The 19,403-nt window shown below is 43.5% G+C and overlaps 1 protein-coding gene across 1 annotated transcript in view; it reads right to left on the reverse strand.

The window, feature by feature from the left end:
- Positions 1-19,403, reverse strand: part of cdh2 (cadherin 2, type 1, N-cadherin (neuronal)) — a 62,754-nt gene that overhangs the window by 42,957 nt on the left and 394 nt on the right. The window contains exon 2 of the mRNA XM_035169968.2: positions 17,655-17,763. Coding sequence (XP_035025859.1) covers positions 17,655-17,763 — 109 coding nt within the window. The remainder of the gene's footprint in view (positions 1-17,654; positions 17,764-19,403) is intronic.

Below are 19,403 nucleotides of genomic sequence, written 5' to 3' on the forward strand. Positions count from 1 at the left end.
CAAAACCATTGTGAAACAAAGAGAAAGGGGAGGGGGTAAAAAACGGAGCTCTACTGGTAGCTGTTTTATTGTATCCAGGTCTATGGCAGAAACCGTGGGGCTTCTTTCAGCTGTCGCATTAAAAGACCCATCCATCAGAAACAGAGCTCAGTGTAGTCCCTGCAGACTAGCAAAGAGGGGACACTTTCCGTTGTGCTGGCCAACACTCCTAAACCCAGCTAGTGTAAATAAGATTTCCTTTGGCTCCCATTATGACCAGCATACAAACAAGGCCATAACATCCAGAGAAAAGGAAAGTGATAAAATTAAAAACATGGTGGAAGGGATGGTTCCTGCCCACTAACCAAGTGTAGCTAAGCAGAGAGTTTTACCCTGAACAACATTCAGAGTGTGTATTATCTAAAGATGTTAAGTTCCTACAAAATGCATTCAGCACTAATGGGAGAGCATGGCGTTATGAGGGCATTAAATTGGATTCCTTTCTTGAAAACTACAGTTGTTGTTTTCCAGTTGGGACTTAAGCCTCAAAGAGGGCTATTGTGCCGGAAGCCTAATGATTAAGTATGCAGGCTTCTGTCAAAATACAAGCAGATTTCTTAAAGCGTCTGCAGCTGGGATGCTAGCAGATATTGTGTTGCATTCGGAGCTCGAAGGTCTTTGCAGGAAGGGGATAACATGACAGCTGTAGCGACCCAGGATACCAGGAGGACCTGGAAGCACAAACATTTGCCTTTCTGCCTCACTGGAATTCACATTAGGAGGTCATCGGCATTATAGAACTCCCCCCGCAGACATGCCCTGGTGGCAGCTGTGCACGGGGGTTTACAGCCCAAACACAAACAAGAGATAGGGTGCGCAGAGAGGGATGGGTGCTGCCATGCATGTACAGTATGACACTGACACACCATCCCTGACATTGTGCCTGCAGTAAATTTAATTACCATTTCATGACAACCAGTTTTATGGAACTAAAATTGCACATTTGCGTGTATTTCAAAAGAGCAGGGGGGATAGGGATGAGAAATGAGGCGAGTGGTAACATGAGAAACCCCATTTGCATCATAAATCAATCGGGATACATCACCAGGGTCATGTGATCTTACACCAAATACTGAAATGTTTGATGTTGTCCTTGCATATGTCCCACTCAATCAGGCTAAGGTCTCCTGCTCAAGTAGACCAGTGGGAGCCGAGCTTTTAAGATCAATGTAACATATGGAACACACCAAACTGAGAGGGAGTGGCGCCCAAGGGTTAGATTTAAACATGGACAGACAGCTGGTGCCAGGAGGTACGACAGCGGAGAATTCATACGGAATCCCATTTCACTTTTTTACGGCAGTGGAATTGTGGGCAAATTGTGGAGTTTCTCTGGTAAGAACATTAAAGGGTTTCTTTATGGGTCTGTTAGCAGAGAGCAGGTCACTTTAATGAGGGGCAATGTCCAGCCATGCTTCTCCTCTCTTTAACTGCATGCTGCCTCAAGAGCCCGCATTGGACCCTCAGCCACATCAGGGACATCTGGCCCTTCCATCTAGGAGCACCGCCCTTAATGGACAATTACGAAGTCCAGGGCCTGGGAATATGCTTAGATTTGTAGTTCCAATGGATCCAAACCAAGAATCTTCTGTCTATCATGGCCACATTAGGTTATGTGAGACAGGAGGCCCATCAGACCTAATAAGCCTTATCCTTTCCAGAGGATGGCCATTAAACTCCCCCCTACCATGCCAGCCCAGCCATCAGTTCCTAGTCTAGTAAATTAAACAAATGAATGGCGTCCTCAGTATTACAATTAAAGCATAGAATAACATGAAACTATGAAGCAAATTAAAGTGCTACTCCATCTACACTCCATGCAGAGCCCGGGAAAACTCAATTATAAATCATGTATAAGGCAGACGTCCAATGAGTGTATTTCGTTTCATCCTTTCAATGTCAGGCTCATATTCAGTCCCACTATATGCCTGCATGTGAGTCAAATAGGGAGGGTCAAAAGAGAGGGGGGCAGGTTACACAGAGGCGTTTTAGTTGCCCACGACAACCCCTTGGCTTTTGCCAAGTTGAACCCTCTTCTTTTAAGTTCTTCATTCCTATAGTAGTCCCTCCTTTTTTTCAGTTGGGGGTCTCCTGCTTTTATTAAGTCCCCTCCCCCTTTCATTACAAACACAACCACGTTATCCATGTCAAATCCATTGGAGACAGCCCGAGGAAGTCAATGGAAACCAATAGATTCACTGCCTTCCCTGTGCTACTCCTGAGGCAGGGAAAGCAAACACGGCTCAAAATGCAGACAGCTCAAAACGTCTAAAGTTTTTGGTATTTTAGGTAAAAACTGGCATTTGAAGAAAAAAACCCCACACATTTCCGGCACTATTTCCTCACACATCCAGTCTAGATTCATTCAGGTGTGACAGAGATGTTCCTGTAAACCGTTTTCTTCCCAGCAATGGGCAAGTAAATGAGATTTTTTAAATGTTCCCATGGTGAACTTATAAGATGGACATGAGAGGGAAAAGAATGAGCGTTGGCAAGATTGCAACCACTAAAAAGAGCTGTTTTGAAGAAAACCATAAATCTGCATGGTTTATTGAATGGTTTGAGCAAACAGACACTAATGAAAAGCAGACAAGGAAGAGAAGATAATCAGTTGTGAAATAAAAAATTATCTTATTTTGGTGTGGATAAAAAAGAAAAACACTATTCAGAAATAATAATCTCAACAGCCAGAAGAGGAATCAGCTCAGGAGACTACAAAGGAAAAGTGTAGCAGGCAATACTACACTATATATATATATATACTACACTATATATACACACACACACACACACATAATGCAATGCCTTGTTTCCCCCAGGCTTTTTTTTTTTAGCAATTAACACCTGCCAACAGCCTTTCACCCTCCTGTCCTGAGACGCAGGTGTGAGGAGAGCGATGTGTGACCTGATGAAAGACACACTGCCAGTGTAGTGTGTAACAGTCATTTTCCCTCACTGATAGGCCATTCTTTATTTAGCGTTGCCTAAGGAGGTGTGCTTAGCCATCACGCAGACCAACACACACCGGCACTGACGCTAAAAATAAACCGCTACCACCAGCACGGCCCGCTAGTCACACATTAACCACAGCAAACTAACTATCCATGGCCCGAGGAGGCAGGGACTCTTGGCATTAAGCACTGCAGACAGAAAACAGGAGAGGGGAAAAAAGAGTGAACGTGGTATCAAAGGTGAAACGATGAATCACCACCTGTACTTCGCTATCTCTCCCAGTCTTCCCTCGGCTCGTCCAATGGCCGGATCTCTGGTAGTGAAAGTGAATACTAACAACGCCAGCCAGTGTCTCCTGGGCGTCTGTACAGCAGGCGCGACGTAGAATCATAAGTGAGCGACTTTGACAGAAAACACATCATCTTCGAGAGAAAAAAAGAAGGGTGAAGGATGAGCAGCAGAGGAGGCAATGAATTTAGAGGTTGGGGGATTTTCGATATTACAGGGGGTAGTTATTTGCTGGCAGCAGCAAGCTCTTTACCAACAAAGGGCCTTTCATATTTCCTGTGAACAGAGACAGAGACTCCCATTAATCCCGGAGGGAGGGCTCATCTCAGGCTTCTCCTCCACACATAAATTACTCTTCTTATGCCCTTCCTCCCATTACTGCTCAGTGTTTACACCATAAAGAGTAGAGGAAGAAAGTAGATGAGCCAGCCACACATCTTTAATGTGTTAGGCCACTCTTTAAAACAGTTATGTCGGCGCTAACTCATAACACACGCGCCAACATTTGCTTTGCTCCAAGCCGCAGTGAGGAAGCTGTGGCTACGCCGCAATGTCCCTCCTCTCATTCTGTCCGTCTCTCTCTCTCTCATATGGGAGGAGTGAAAAAGCTCTGCCCAGCTGTCGCACTGTTGAGCAGATGAAACTGCTCCGACAGGCAGAGAACATGCCAATCCCCACTTATCCCTCACAGAGTGGAGTCTAACAGTGGTGCACAGCTGCCTGTGTACACGTGCTTAGACCCCTTGGTGGTCTGGTGGAAGGCATGATAAGCGGCTAAGGAAACTTCGCCTCGCCTGTGTGGCACGCCGAGAATGGACTCGTAAGAAGGGAAGAGAGAGAGAGAGAGAGAGAGAGAGAGAGAGAGAGAGAGAGAGAGAGAGAAAGAGAGAAAAAACTCCCACTTATGCATGCGCCCAGGGTCTGGACCGCCCTATTTCAAATAGACACAAATCAATGGTGGTGCAATTGCATTTTCCAAGCGCACCAATAAATGAAGGCCTTGGATCAGACGATAGGCTGAGGGGAGGCGAGACACTTTACTGTCTGTGGCCAAGTTTTAAAGAATGCTGTTCCAGCTGTCAGCGGGGTCCAACACCTACACACACACACACACACACACACACACACACACACACACACACACACACACACACACACACACACACACACACACACACACACACACACACACACACACACACACACACACACACACACACACACACACACACACACACACACACACACACACGCATGCCTTTTAATGCCTGCAACAGCCGTGTTCATAAGGTGCTCAGCATGAGGGGGCTTTCGTTGTTAGTTTGCCTGCCATTAAAAGCAACAACAGCCTCCCTGTTTTTCTGTGAGAATGTGCTGATTTTAGTTGTACGTGGTGCAGAAAAATGTGGATGAATCATCGACATAATGGAATGATTTGTCGACCTCGGCACACAGGACATTAACGTACACAGATAAACAGGCTTCTGGATTCCACACCATTAAAAAACAAACTGGTAACACTGAAGTCTAAAGTCACAATCCAAAAAAAAGAGGATTTTTTTATTTCATCTTGTATCATTAAAACAATTACAGAAAACTACAGATCTCTTTATCATTGTATATTCATTATAGATTGTTTTTATGTGAATAAAACACTAAATCCTAAATCTTGGCTGTCAAAAATACGTAAATGAACATGCAGCATTAATCCTCTTAACCCAAAAACCTGCTGGTGGGCTAAAAATAATAAATTGCCAATATTACTCCATTAGTCATTGCCAGAAACTATAAAAAGAGAGGATTTTCAAATTTCCACTCCTGTCAGGAAAAAAACAAACAAATCTAAGCTTTTTGTTGTGATATTTAATCAAATTAAATATTTTTAATGAATTAATTTATTATAATTTTTTACAAAGTATTTACTATATCCCGTTTTGTAAACACCAGAAGAATCTTTGGTGCTTTGCAAAACTGAGACGCCTTGATTGATTCAGGTGACACCAACCCTCCTGAAAAGATCAATGCAAGGACACTTGATTATCTTTCATCCTGACATTGTAAATTATATGGGGAAATGCCTCAGTATCTATAGCATGTTGAGCCACAGAGGTGCAGGACTTCATATTGCAGTGAAAAATGAGCCCATGTTTAAAATGTGACAGGAGCAAATAAAATCCATAAACTGCAGGGGGCTCGGAGGGTTAAAGCTCATGAATAAATATTCTCTTGCAATCAACTACCCAGTATTTCAACACATTTAAGTGAACAATGTGTGCCAGTGTTGCCCACTGTAGGTCACTCTGAACAGAATACGCCTGGTAAACGCAGAACAAAGCCTCGGTTGTGTTTTTTTGAATCCGGCTCTCCTAGACAACACATTCTTGGTGGGACAGAGGGGAAACATTCAGGCTGGGTTCACCACAGTTGTTTTTTTCCCCCTATTTATCCGATACGATCCCCTTTAAAAGACAAGGTGTGTATATGTGAGTGTGTGCGAAACGGGGGTGGGGCGGCTGCTTTCAACAAACACTGAATACTGAGGTAATATCGCCATGTCAACCTGATGGTTTATGTTCTTGGACAGCCATCCGCAACGTACGCTCTCAGCGGAATAAGTTCTTTGATCCCATGGGATTTCTAACATTAATCCATTAGTTCATTTAATCTAAATTAAATCTATGAAAATGTTTCATCACAAAGTGTCTCAGGGACGAATGACAGCTAACTAATTCCCCATTAAAACTGACTTGGTGTCGAAACATTTCTCAACCTCTAATGACTAATGGTCCACGGGGCCGGCCCTGATCCTCACACTGACTGTTCATGATTGACAGCTCTCTCAACCACTGACAGGGATTTCAAATTATTATACACTAAATCGGAGCAGAGCATGGGCAGTATAAACACAAGTTACCACAGCAACGCTAGCACAGACCAAATATAGTGTTTTCATGAAGACTGTTTTTCAGCTTGACTTGATTGCTCAAACAACCAAAGGTGTGATATTTTTTTCCCCCCCATCACGTAGCTATAAACCGACAGTGATTTCATATCCTCTTCCTCCAGACACATTTAGCAACTCTAAGCAAAGTGCCAGGCGTAAAGTGCCGCAGCGTTTGGTCTCAGAGCACAAAATGACCCCCGGTGAGAGCAACTCCAGTGGAAAGTCAGTGACTGGGTGGAAAATGTGAGGATGTTGCATCTCATCTGATCTCTGTTCGAGTAACTGGCATCAAAAAGAGAGCTCACACCTTAAAGAGGAAGGAGTGGAGTGTAAAAAAAGGACCTGAGATGTTGGCAAGCATCGCAACTGTCCAAAGCAGTTTCTTTACAAAGTGCAGATTTTCAAATAAATGCTCGCAGAAATTCGGCTACAATCTTCCGAGCCGTCACTTTACTTTTTCAGTATTTGGTAGTCATCCTCTTTTATAACTGACCTGTGTGTGAACTCCAGATTTGAACTGACGACCATATTTAGCTGCAGTGGGACCATACCCTAAGTGCGTGTCTTTTCCTTCAGCTGGCACCCACTTGTCCACAGTCCCTGCTCAAGGTATAAGCCTCTGCGATATGGAGCCATTCAGGTCCGAAATAGCCCTCTTACACGAAAAAGCCCTGGTACCCTCAGGCAAAGATTTATTTTTCCATACTCTAAATTTTAAAAGTAGTCCACCTGAGCAGGTAAATAAGTTCCAGCAACACACAAGTATGCACTGCATTTATAACCAGCACACTCAAGTGCGCAAAATCCGCACGCATTAGTCTTTTTTACCTCATCCTCTGGCTATGTTGTTGCAAATACACAAACACTTGAAAAATTCAACAAGCTCCTCTAAATTAATACTACAGAGGATGGGTGAAGCAGCATCAGCGATTCGGTGTCTGTTCTAGCAATGTAAATGAGGTTATAGCTAAGCCCACGTAATAGCTGAAGTAAATGTATAAATGGAACAAATGTACAGTATTCAAAATGTCATTTAAGCCGGACCTCACTCCGAATGTCCTCCAATAACAAAAACACATCTATGGTACAAGTTCTCTGTTTTTTTTATCTATTGCTTATTTCCACCGGGATGTGATTGTGGTCCTATGTACAAACAATGCATCAGGCACAGATAAGCTTCTCCAGAGTCAATAAAAAAGGCTTTAGCTGAACCCCATAAGGGACTGCGCATGATTATAAACACAAGTAGTGGAGCTGGAAAAATAACATCATAGCATGTTGATCCAATATAAATGCATGCCTCCCCTTGCCTCCCACCAGGTTTTTAACGGACTGGGAGGGAGTTCCGAAGGGAGGACGGGGGCTGAAATAACATGTCCTCAATCTTCTCTATCCATGGATCTGTTTCTCCGCAGTCCACCCAGCATTCTTTACATGCTTCGTTTTATTCAAACGGTTTTCGGGCCTGTTCAGCCTTCGAGAAAATGTACAAGTAAATCCCGGGCAAAGATCCGCAGAGACAAAAAGATTTGTGACTGAAATAAAACTGCGGTGTCTGCCTAGAAGTTCAAATTGCATTTGCAGGGAGAAAATACATTTTCATTAAGTGATTCTGAATCTACAAAATCCTTCATCTGATAATGATGACCTCAGTTCAAGATGTGCTGCTGTAATGCGTTTTGTGCTCCGAGGTGTTAATCCTTCAAGCAGTTCACACATCGCATTTCTCCACGTTCACAGGAGCATTATGATGCAGAGTATAACTCCTGCTGTATATGTGCTCTCAGTTTCCACTTTAGCAGCAGACAATTGGTCAAAACATATTAATATAAAGTAATGATTTAAATGAAAGAGAAAACTGGAGAATAAAGTTGCCACCTCGGTTTGACTCATAGCCCAGCTCCCTAATAAGCCCAATTCATTCTGCTCCTGGGTCTGGCTCCCTCTATCACTAGTGACAGGCATGAAAGGTCAATAACCTTGGCTCATAGCCCTCATATGGTTAGCAACGCCATAAATTAATGGTTAAGGCCGTTATTCCAAACTCTTTAAGTCAGCCGAAGGAAGCTTATCTTCTACAAAGGTCACGGTGCTTGGAACACTTAGTGTGAGAGTGAAGGGCTGACACAGGACCTTATAAGATTGAGTGTATTGCACTCAGTTGGAATCAGATGAAGGTGGGATGCAGCATTTGGAAACCAGCGTTACGGTTGTCGAGCATATGCGTGCTTAGAGTTATGAGAGAAAACACAAAGATCAATAAACAGGGTTTCGGCAATTCTTTCGGTTTACCAAATAAAATGAAATAAAAATAAATTTTCCTTTATTACCTTGGCCAGGGAGTTGTTTTCATCTGTGTGTTTGTTTGGATTACACACAAACTACTCCACCAATTTTCATGAAAGGTTGTCAGGGTGTGGGGCATGACCCAAGGAAGAACTCATTAAATTTTGGTCCAGATCTGAAGGCTGATATAAGATTTTTTTACTTTCTGTAACATTGCAAACTTTAATTTTTCCATTTTCACTATTTTCCTAGGGAATAATTCATGGACCTTGTCAAAGATTCAGGCATTTTTAAGGAGCAGATGTCTATAAGTGCGCACAATTTGGTGCCACTTAATTAAATATCGGGGGACTGTTGGGCCTTGGTTGAGGTTTGCACTCCACTATGTGACATTCTAAGATTTATTTTCTTATTAACAATGAATCAATGGTCTGGAGAAAGCATTTTCTTATCTTGCATTAACTGTTTTGGTTAAAACTTTGAGTAATAGTGACCACAAATCACCTGGCAAGTGTAATGCACTGCATCAGTCCTTACTTCCTTTTTGTTGAGACCCCCTCTTCTCCAAATCCCAAGAGATTAAAAACCTTCAGCCTGCAGCCTTGATCGCTTAATCGCTTTTAATACATTTGTGCCGTTAACTTCCAATATTGCAACAGTGATTTGCTTGCCATGTGCTTTTGGTTGTCATCTGCATCTTAGAATCTAAAAGTTATTATGCAAAAGGATTTGAGTACAGGCCCATTAATGTCAGCGCTGCTGTGGATACATTAATTTTTTCTTCCTCCCAATCAAATTTTCAGATCATGGAGAAATTCGGTGTGTTTGGCTTAATGCCGGTGATCTCCGGTTAATCCAAAACTAGCAAATCACTGTCATAGGATTGAGCTTTCAGAGTTATAAATGTAAATATTGATTTTAATACAATTAATCGCACAGCTCTGATGGACACCTGCTCCTGGCTTACAGCCTCACCCTGGCAGATTCTTATTACCGGGAATGAAATGGCGAGAGAGAGAGAGAGAGAGATGGGAAAAAAAGTTAAACATGGAGCAGGGGAAAGAGTAGATATTTTATTCAGGACTTGGAAACTTGACATTTAAAAAAAGCAGACAATATCAAGCTCACATTTGACAGGTGGCAAGAGTCTATTGGGATCCTCGTGCTGCTCTAACTTCTGCTTGGTTTATAAAAATGTTTGCTAAGTATAAACAGTGTTGCGAGGTTTGTGTTGGAGTCTTTCAGGCACGTATGTGTTCAGAAAGCTTTTGGTTGAGCCACTGTAGGAGCTGACAATAAAACCATCGGATTGTATCCACAAGCTGGTTCTGTGTGCTCACAACTTGAGACGGGAAGTACTTTAAGAAGCAAGAGAAATTCGAATCTGCCATATCACAATATACATAAACGGTTACGCCATATGCCTTTTTCTTAGCAACCTCACCTGTGCATATTTGCAAAGAACAAAAGGTTATTCTGTGCACATCGCTGTCACCAAGCTTGGAGAAATTAGCAGACCCTCATTTTGCAGCAGCAGCTATACCCTTTGGGAGGAATCTACCTCCCTCCAACCCCTGTCCTGCTGAGCAGGCAGTGCAACAGGAAATAAAGTGGCAACATGCTGCACGCTCTTTAATGCCTCAGTAAATATCGACAGAGGAAGAGATAAAATAAACTCAGACTACACGGGCTGCAGAGCGATCTGTTGCTTACTGCCATAGTGTGCGCTCAAATGGAGACTAGTAATTGCTGGAGGTCAATCATAATATCCATGTGGCGATTGCAGACACTGGTGTCAGCAAGGCCTGGTAACAGTAGATCACTTGGGACAAGTATTACAGTGGGCCAGGCATGGTTATCTGATGAGCCAACACTTTGGGATAGGGTGGGGGCAATATCACCAATCACCAATCTTTGCTATAAATAAAAGTAATGATGCTCTTTATTTTGTGAGACAAGCAAAAAACAGGACTAACCGTTATCCCAGAGGTCCCTGGAATAATATCATCAATCAATAGTGAATGGGGATACTTTATTCATATCCAGCAACGACGGGTGCAGACACACAGAACACAAGTTAGCGAGACAAAAATTTTGTCGCAAGGAACTATCAAAAAACCACATGCTTCACAAAACCTCAGACAGCCATCTATCAAAAAATATTACTAAGAGCACTGAAATTGCACGCCCCACCGAAGCCATGGAGCAATCAGGATCACTCTGAGAAACAACCTCTGTTGTAGAATAAAGCACTAAATGCCTCAGTACTGCCCTTGCTTTACTCAATTAAGGCACATCAATCATAATGTAGAGCAAAGGGAGCTCCTCCATCTTAAAGCTAGCGGGTGACAGAGGGGGAGGGGACTGATATAGGGATGAAGAGTGGTGGAGGTGATAAAGGGAGGGCCGAGTAAAAAAAGGGAGGATGCATGGAGAATGTCACAAGATACGAGTGAGCCACTTATCAGAGGCTAGTGGCCAGAGAAGAGCTGGTGCGTTGAAATTGAAGCCGCTGTCGAACACAATAGTTGGCGTGGCCCGCAGGAGGTAGATGTCTCTTCCCAGGCAGGATATTGGCCTTTGTGAACATGGTTACGGTATCTGGGTCAATTAACGTGTCCCTGCTTCAAATTTCTCTTTTGTTGTCAGAGAAATAATAGTGTGCCAATTCATGTGGCCTCCTGAACACAGCATGAGGTTTGAAAATGTGAGCTATGTGTGTCACTTGTGGCTAAACACGCCGCTTGTACGGTTTCCATTTATTCTTACATTTGCTCAAACTCTCATTAATATATTCATCTGAGTATCAGCTTCCCTCTTTGACCCTGCACACAAAGACACCGTCTGTCGCTCTCGCAGCTACGTGAGACAGGTAACACTGCTGAATTTACAGCCGAGCCGTCACTGAATGCCCTCTTGTCTAAAAGCAACAAAGCTGAAGCTGAACGTATTGCCTCATGAACAAAAGCTGGGAGAAAGTAGCGGGGGAGTAGGAGCGGCTTCCCTTCACGTACCTGTCGATGTGAAACGCAAGTACAAGGCTCACTGTAGTCTCATCAAGCTTAACAGGCAAAGAGTCAAACTGGGCAAAATCAAATGACTGGATTCCACTATAAACAACTGGGGCGACACTGCAAACATTGCTTTTCTTTGTCAAGACAGGATCTGTGAAAGAGATATAGGGCGGTTTGCTCCACCAACCAAAACAGGCCGTCCCGCTGAAGAAAAATGGCACTAAAATCCACAAATCAGCCCCTCGAAAAGTAAACAATTCACTCCATACCGCTGATGTATTGTCTTCTAGGTGCAAGCTGGCATTTTCTTCCACACTCCGGTTCTAGCATTTCACTTGTGAAAAATAAGCCTAGCCTAGTTATATGGTGGAGGCATATATGCAGAAGAGTCAGGTCAATATGGCTATTTATACACGGCCTCATTATATAGCGGGGTCATCTTATTCACTTTCTGGGTGTTCGTCGCATTAAATTAAACACATCAAGAGCAAGTCTGCTGTGCAATGATTCTGGCCTCCCTTCTGTATCACAAGCAACTGGGGAATGACGGTTTAACAGGGATAAATAAATCTTTTCTCTTTTGGCAGTCCTTCAAATGGAAGCGCACCTCAATTTTTTTAACTTTATGGTGTTGAGAACGGAGGGGCCCAGGTGTGATGTCCAACCAAATAACCTATAAAATCCAGCTAACCTTCACATGACTCTGTGAAGGAGCAACACAGTGAACGGTCTTCTTTTCAAATATGTATCCAGTCACCGTGGATAATAATAGACAATGACATTTTGATTAGGCACATAAAGTTACATGCGACCTTTTGAGAGACAAATAATCTTCATTTAACTAGAGTCAAATAATATACCGTGGTCTGACAGCTCTTTTTTTTTTTTGTTGCTAAACCTTGTGTTAATAGAGTAGGTCTCAACATCTGGATAAACAAGCCTCTGTTACCAGGAGCTGTCCGCGCATTTGTCCACTACCACCACCAAGAGGTACAGCAATCTTATTATATAGCAAGGGCACACACACACACACACACACACACACACACACACACACACACACACACACACACACACACACACACACACACACACACACACACACACACACACACACACACACACACACACACACACACACACACACACACACACACACACACACACACACACACAAACTGCCCTGTGTCAGAGGCATGCAGGAAGGTGCCAAGAAGAGGGCAGGGCCTGTAGCTGATAAGAGCGATAGGAACAGAGGTGATGAGAAGTGGCCGGGGGAATGTCTGTCCTCTACAAAATACTTAATCTACATTTAGGCATATGCACAAGTACCTTCCTTCCTGCTTCGGTTTAGTTAAAAGCTTGGAGCCTAAAAAAAGGTCAGACATAAATAAAAGATGCCCTATCCTGTCAGGCCACCCAGCAGGCTGGGAAAACACACACACAAATTAGCCACAAATGGGTGCACTTGGTCTAATATGCTTACATTATTATTATTTCATTTTTATGATGTAGCGTTGGGGCACCGATAGAGCTGCGATCTCCTTGCAAATGGCTCACCCTTACTCTGCGTCCTAGTTATATCGGCAAACTGCATCAAAAGTTACTTTCCAAAACCACATACTGCCAAGATTCAATCTGTTGTCACAATATGTGGTGGTTATCTAGGCCACGGCGCTCCCAGGAAGAAGAAAAAAAGAAAAAGACACCGAACGGAAGATGAAAATAAATGTATGCAGGCTGATGACAATAAAGAATAAAACAAATTCAAGCCCAGTCGGCCAGTGACGCTTTCACTGGGAATTGGAGCGCAGCCTTCATTACAACATATTGATCACTGCAAACAAAGACCCTGGATTTATTGATCCACTTCTAGATAGAAAGAGGAGAAAAAGACGGGGTGGGGGTAGGGGCGATGCGACTGCCTCTCATGAACAAACTTGAAATGAAACTGCTGCCTTAGCATGAAGAAATGAAGGAGAGCTGGGGTTTCAACCCCAACAAAAGGAGAAGGATGGTCATGGGGTGGCTCTTGATGTCCCTCGAGGACAAAGAGAATATGTAAAAATTCTATTAAAAAGGGAAGACTTTCACAGTATGTCATGTTGCGCTTCATTCTTCTCATCTGCTGCATGATGGCTCCTCTGCTCTTATGGATCTCATCTCGAGCAGGGGATTTGAATATTAAGAAAGTCATGTTTGACTACTGAATTATTCAGCGCTGGCACAGACATCAGTGCAGACATCGTCTACCTCAAACACAGAGATCTCCACAGCAGACGCTCCTTTTCTGACACTGTGGGCTTCCGCAAATACTATTTTTCAAACTATTTCCCAGAGTTACCGCTGAGTATATCAATAAACCAAAGACTTATATAAAACTGTACTTCTGTTCCAGAGCTAATCCCTCACAGTCTGTGGTTCGTACCACAAAGGCCATAATGGTTATGTACCGTCAATTATGTTCATGGAGGAAAATTAGGAAGAAACTGACTCTGCAGACTATCTAAAAATCTGGGTTTGTGAAGTGCATGATGAACGATTCTGTAGGTCAGAAGAACATAAGGTATGGGTGCTATGCATCTGTGGCCTCCCCGGTGAGGGGTCAGGACCTGTTTGGCTGGTGTCCCATTCATCTACACCTCACAAGGAAAACCCCCACTGGTCTCGTTTCCAATCGGAGAGCAGGAAAAGAGGTTGAGTATGCTTCTGAGCACTTGGCCTGGTTTACAGGAGAGGGTCGAGCCGGGTCACCTCTCACCAAACATTGGGGCCCCTTAAACACATATGAGTGGCCCCAGCTGTACCCAGGGTCTATCAGAATCTTAACAGAGCGCAGAGAACCAGAGCAACAAAAAAATGGGTTCGGTCACAGCAAAGTTTTGGATTTCAAGAACATTTGGTTTGTTTAAAATGTTTGTCTTAAGGAAGCACAGGAAAGAGAAGTAATTATACCTAATGATAGATTAACAGAAAAGTCTAAAGATTTAGCCTCAGTGAGCTTTTGAGTTCTTGTTCAATCGCATTATTAATCTGGTCAACTGTAAATCCCTCCCCCCCCAACGCTTCTATGGAGCCAACGCACTAGACCCTCTTGACACACTCGCATTCAAAGCACTTGAGCCAAGGCTGAAGCAGACTATAAACATGCGTCTCTTTCATCAGCAGAGCTCGCGTAATTGTCGGGAGAAGTAAAACACAGGGATGACGGGTGGAAGAAAGAAAAAATGAACGCACAATAGATGGTTAGGGGGAGGGATGGAAGAACAGCAGCATAAGAGGGTGTATTAAGCCCAATTAGGCTTTTGGGCTTTTCATTAACCCAGTTTTTAGGGAGGGAAACCTCTGCTGAATAATGCTCTGACTGACTCACTTTGCAACCCTGCTTTAAAGGCCTCATCTGGAGGAAAAGAACTGCACAATGTGTGTCAGCTCTCCAAAGCCACCAGAATTCTATTAGACACCCAGGGGCCAACCACCCGCAGCTGCAGCCCACCTGAAATTAAATGCAATTTAGTAAAACAAGTGACTTTATCAAGCAACCAAACAAGATAAGAGGAAACGCGGTACAAATGTTTAAAGAATGCTTTCATCTGTGCAACGGTCTGATAATAAATAACAATGTGTGGCTGTTCCACCTCAATCTGTATCAGGCCAGAGTAAATATTGCAACCTTAAAAGCAAGGTCATATGGTCCCCAGAGGACAGACAGTGTAACCCTCTTTTCCTGATGCGGTTTAGCATCTGCAAACAATGAGTGTAACCTCCCTTCAATGGATCATTGGAGAGGAGTTCTCATCGAGCTATAATTGCCCTTCCTCGCTTTTCTCTGAGCTGCTCCGCCAAGCAACATGGAAGAAATGCATTTGAACAAATCTATTGTAAATCAACGGGGCTTCACTTGGCCAGCCAACAGTTAAAAGTCCAGTATACGCCCCCCCAAGGAATGTGATTAAATCTCAAAATCAAATGGCTCTGTTAACAGTTAACTGGCCACAGTTGGCGCCATCTAATCCACAGGATGTCTTTAAATTAGCGCATACAATGTCAGCTGTTTGCATGTAAACTGTCACCATTTCCAGGTTTTGCAAGCCTCAGGATGTGTATTCACACAATCAATAGCAAGGAAGAGACAGCAATTAGATGGGACAAAGATATGTAACAGCTCACCCCTGCTGCATCTCATGCACATCAGGGGTCAAAAGCAATACAATATGAGCAAGGGGAATCTTATTACGCACACCTTACACAATCTAGTGATATCATTACACAAAAAAACAGGCAGATCTTATTTCAAATAAACTACACCAACAGACAACGGTCAACACACACCAATAATTTGAGGAGAAGTTAATGCATTTCAGCATCAGTTACATGGTTACTTATAACATGGCAAAGCAGAAGTGCTTTGTTCTGACATGGTCAGACTTTCAGGTATTTCTAATAAAAGATTCACTTAATGGCTTAAATTGACAATTTAAGGGAACAATTGAGTGAGTTAATGAAAAAGAGTATTAGCCGGCTACATGCAGCTACAGTCAAAGACAATATTCTTTACGGGCACAGTGAAAGCAAAGTTGAAAAACTTAGGCCACACTCTCCACAATGTGGGGGCTTTGTCTTTCAAAACATGCCACAGGAGCTTTTCATTAGAGAATGCAGTTTCATTAACATCATCCCACACTGCCGAGCCCCGCTGCATTACAATGACACAGGAGTGCCCCTCTCTGTCAAGGAAATCTCCACAGAGCAACAGCTCACCAGGGGGGGAGGGGAAGGCAGAGAAAAGAAGAGACAGGGGGTAGTGCAGAGAAGAGGGGGGGGGGCAAACAAAAGGGAACCTGATTACCCCCGGTCACGGCTCATCCACAAGCCAACAGAGGGAAATCCATCACCTGCAGGATCAAACGGAAACTTGTGCACAAGGTAAAGCCCAGTGAAAGCTGTACCCACCCATCTAAGCACTCTCTTCCCTTTCTCCTCTCCTCTCTCGTCATTGCTACCTCCCCCCTCTGCCTCTCTGACTCACACCAACGGCAGCGTGTAAGTTTTAGGCACTCACTGTGAAATCCAACACAAGTGAGAATGTTTTCTGGTCCAAACGACCTAAAGCCTCTAACCTCTCTAATGGCACAATGGTGATATATTCCAGTTTTTATTGCCGTCTGTAGGCACAGCATACCATTCCAAGGTAGCTGAATCCTCCTTCGGCCAAGATTCAGCTACGAAGAGGTTGTGTTGGTCATGTCAAGGACTACTGCAAAAGATCATTATTTTTCACTTTCCTGTTTGCACTAGGTTATAGAGTATGTTAGAAAAAGACACCTGGTGAAGTCCGGTTTCTGACAGGGCTACTGCTATAACAAACCTTTTGAAAGACACTAAAATTGCTGTTATTACTGCCACTGACTGGGCTTAGCCGTGTAACACAGAAACTGGGCATAGATGACTCAAGCAGGAACCTCGAGAGTGTTTCAAGTAATGGGCCAGATATGTACTGCCTGAGGTGATCTTATATCGGGACAAGACAAATGCGTTATCATGGTACAGGAAATGATTCAATGCACCAGCACTATAGGCATGGAATGTTTAATAGCTTTGTTATTTGCTTGATTTAAGTTGTGTCCTTATTCAAATCTGTGTGCAACTGATTTTAATTAATTGCAACAAGAACTATCCCCTCGGCAATCAACAAAGTTTGTACACTTTTAATGGACAAACTCAGCAATGAACATTTATCTCAACAAAAGGCAAATTAGGAAAACAAAAACTGTTTTGCTACAATGTAAGATTGAGCCTTTTTTTTTTGGAACAATCTCTCTACGTTTGTGACTGCTTTGAAAGGAAAGAGGAAAAAAGCAGCGTGTAAGCAAAACGGGAAGGAGCTAAATAAATTTGAACCACATTTGAGCTGGTTTACAAGGCAAACTACACGACTTGCTATGCCACACAACTACACCAAAGCTAATTGTTTAAATATGTCAGGCTTGTTCTGTTCCTCCCTCGAATGTAGCACATGCAGGCGAGCGCACACGCAACTGATGCACATGCCGACACACTCAGGCAGTCAATCAAACGCAGACGCAACAAAAATCCACCGCGCAGCAGCACTGGAAATATTCCACACTCACCGTTGAAAAGGGGCTGTCCTTTCTCTGTGATATCTGGCACCACAACCTTGTATACATCTTCAGAGAAGCCAGGCCTGCATGGTGTGGTGCCCCTGCACTCCGCTGCAATCTGTGATGGTGGGGAGAGGGAGAGAAAGGGGGGGTTCAACAATGAGTCATAAATCAACCTTCAAAAATGCACTGTGTTGCCTCCAAAAACCTCTTGGTCACGTTCTTAAGTCCTCACAGTTGCACAAAAGCATCTGTTGTTTTTATAGCGGGGACTGCAATTAGGATAATGAGGCCAAAAGGGTTAAGCATTAGCCAAAAAGCATGGCTAGGCAAGAACAAGCCCCATTTGTCCCCCCGGAGGGGCCCAGGCACAGGGTTGGGTTATAACCAACGTTCACTGTCGGCCCCTCTGATCAACACACCACTCTGGACAAACACTCCACTTTGAAGTGCAGGAACAAGGGAATAAAAAGTAAATGCTAACGATCCACTGTTGCGGGAATAAACACCTATGTGTGAATGTCTGAGTAAACTAGAAAGGCTGACATCTGAAGAAACTATGAGGCCATGACTGCTATCCATATAAAGCTTCTTTTTTTTTTTTTAAAGGGAAAACTAACTGCTTCAGTTGTTAACACAAAAGATTTATAGAATAAAGGGGATGTTGTAGAGAAGAAAAAAAGATGATCTGTAAATGACTGGGGCTGGTGTTTCCTTAAAACATGAATCTAACCAGGAAGAGAGAGAAAAAACCATCATAGTGAGAAATCACAGATGGAGCATGACTGAAGCATAACTCTGATGTCCACGAATATCCAAATATACTCCATCACACAGCCTCAGCATTGATTCGGCTCTGAAGAACAGACGCCACCAGCCCCGGCTCCTTTACATGCACTGCTCTCCGAAGAATGTAAAAGGAGAGGAGAGGAGTCCCTGCTGAAAAAGAGCATTGTGGGTAGCCGTGCCACTTGCCTTTCTTAATCATGGAAATTTAAATGGAAAAATGCTGTGAGGGGAAGAGAAGAAGCAGGGCTTAGGAGGAGGGGGAGCTGGGATTCTTGCACGTTACAACAATAGCACCGGGATGTACAGTGGAATTATATCTGTTTTTTAGCATTTAAAACAAAAGGTTTTCAACAAACACCAGAAAACAGCTCCTCTGTGTAGCTCGGGGGGGACTCAGTTTTGACAAAGTGGCCCCATAGTCATGACAATTAAATTGTTCCAAGCACATTGCATCCTCTGTTCGTCAGAGTTGGACAACAATCATTATCCCATCGCTGCTAGCTTGAATGTACTTATATAACCCCCGCCACCATAATAATTCCCAGCATGTTATACTTTTCATTGTTGCTCATACATGACGTGATTTCACCAGGAGAAGGGAATTAACCAGGGGGCGCAGGGACACGCTGCAGCAATCTACATAAATATTAAACTAAAGATATCCTGCTCACAACGCGGGCCGCACTTCAATAGCAATAGCGAATTCGCTAAACTCAAATAATTCGCGTATAGATTGTGCGTCGTTTTTTGTGTTTTACCAACGCAGCATCTCGTGGGCGTTGGATTTAAAAACATGGGGACCGTTAGCTAGTCGCGCAGGACCTACTTTCTGATCCGAGCGGTCGTCCAACGCACAAAGCGGCGTCTTATTAACGAAACGCACGCCGTGTAAAGTGCCTGTCGGGGAGGCTGCGGCCGCTCCACCGGGCTCGCACCTCACACACACCGGGGGAAATAAACACCCAGCAC

The sequence above is a fragment of the Hippoglossus stenolepis genome, chromosome 11, assembly GCF_022539355.2.
Source record: "Hippoglossus stenolepis isolate QCI-W04-F060 chromosome 11, HSTE1.2, whole genome shotgun sequence".
In the NCBI taxonomy this organism is placed as follows: domain Eukaryota; kingdom Metazoa; phylum Chordata; class Actinopteri; order Pleuronectiformes; family Pleuronectidae; genus Hippoglossus; species Hippoglossus stenolepis.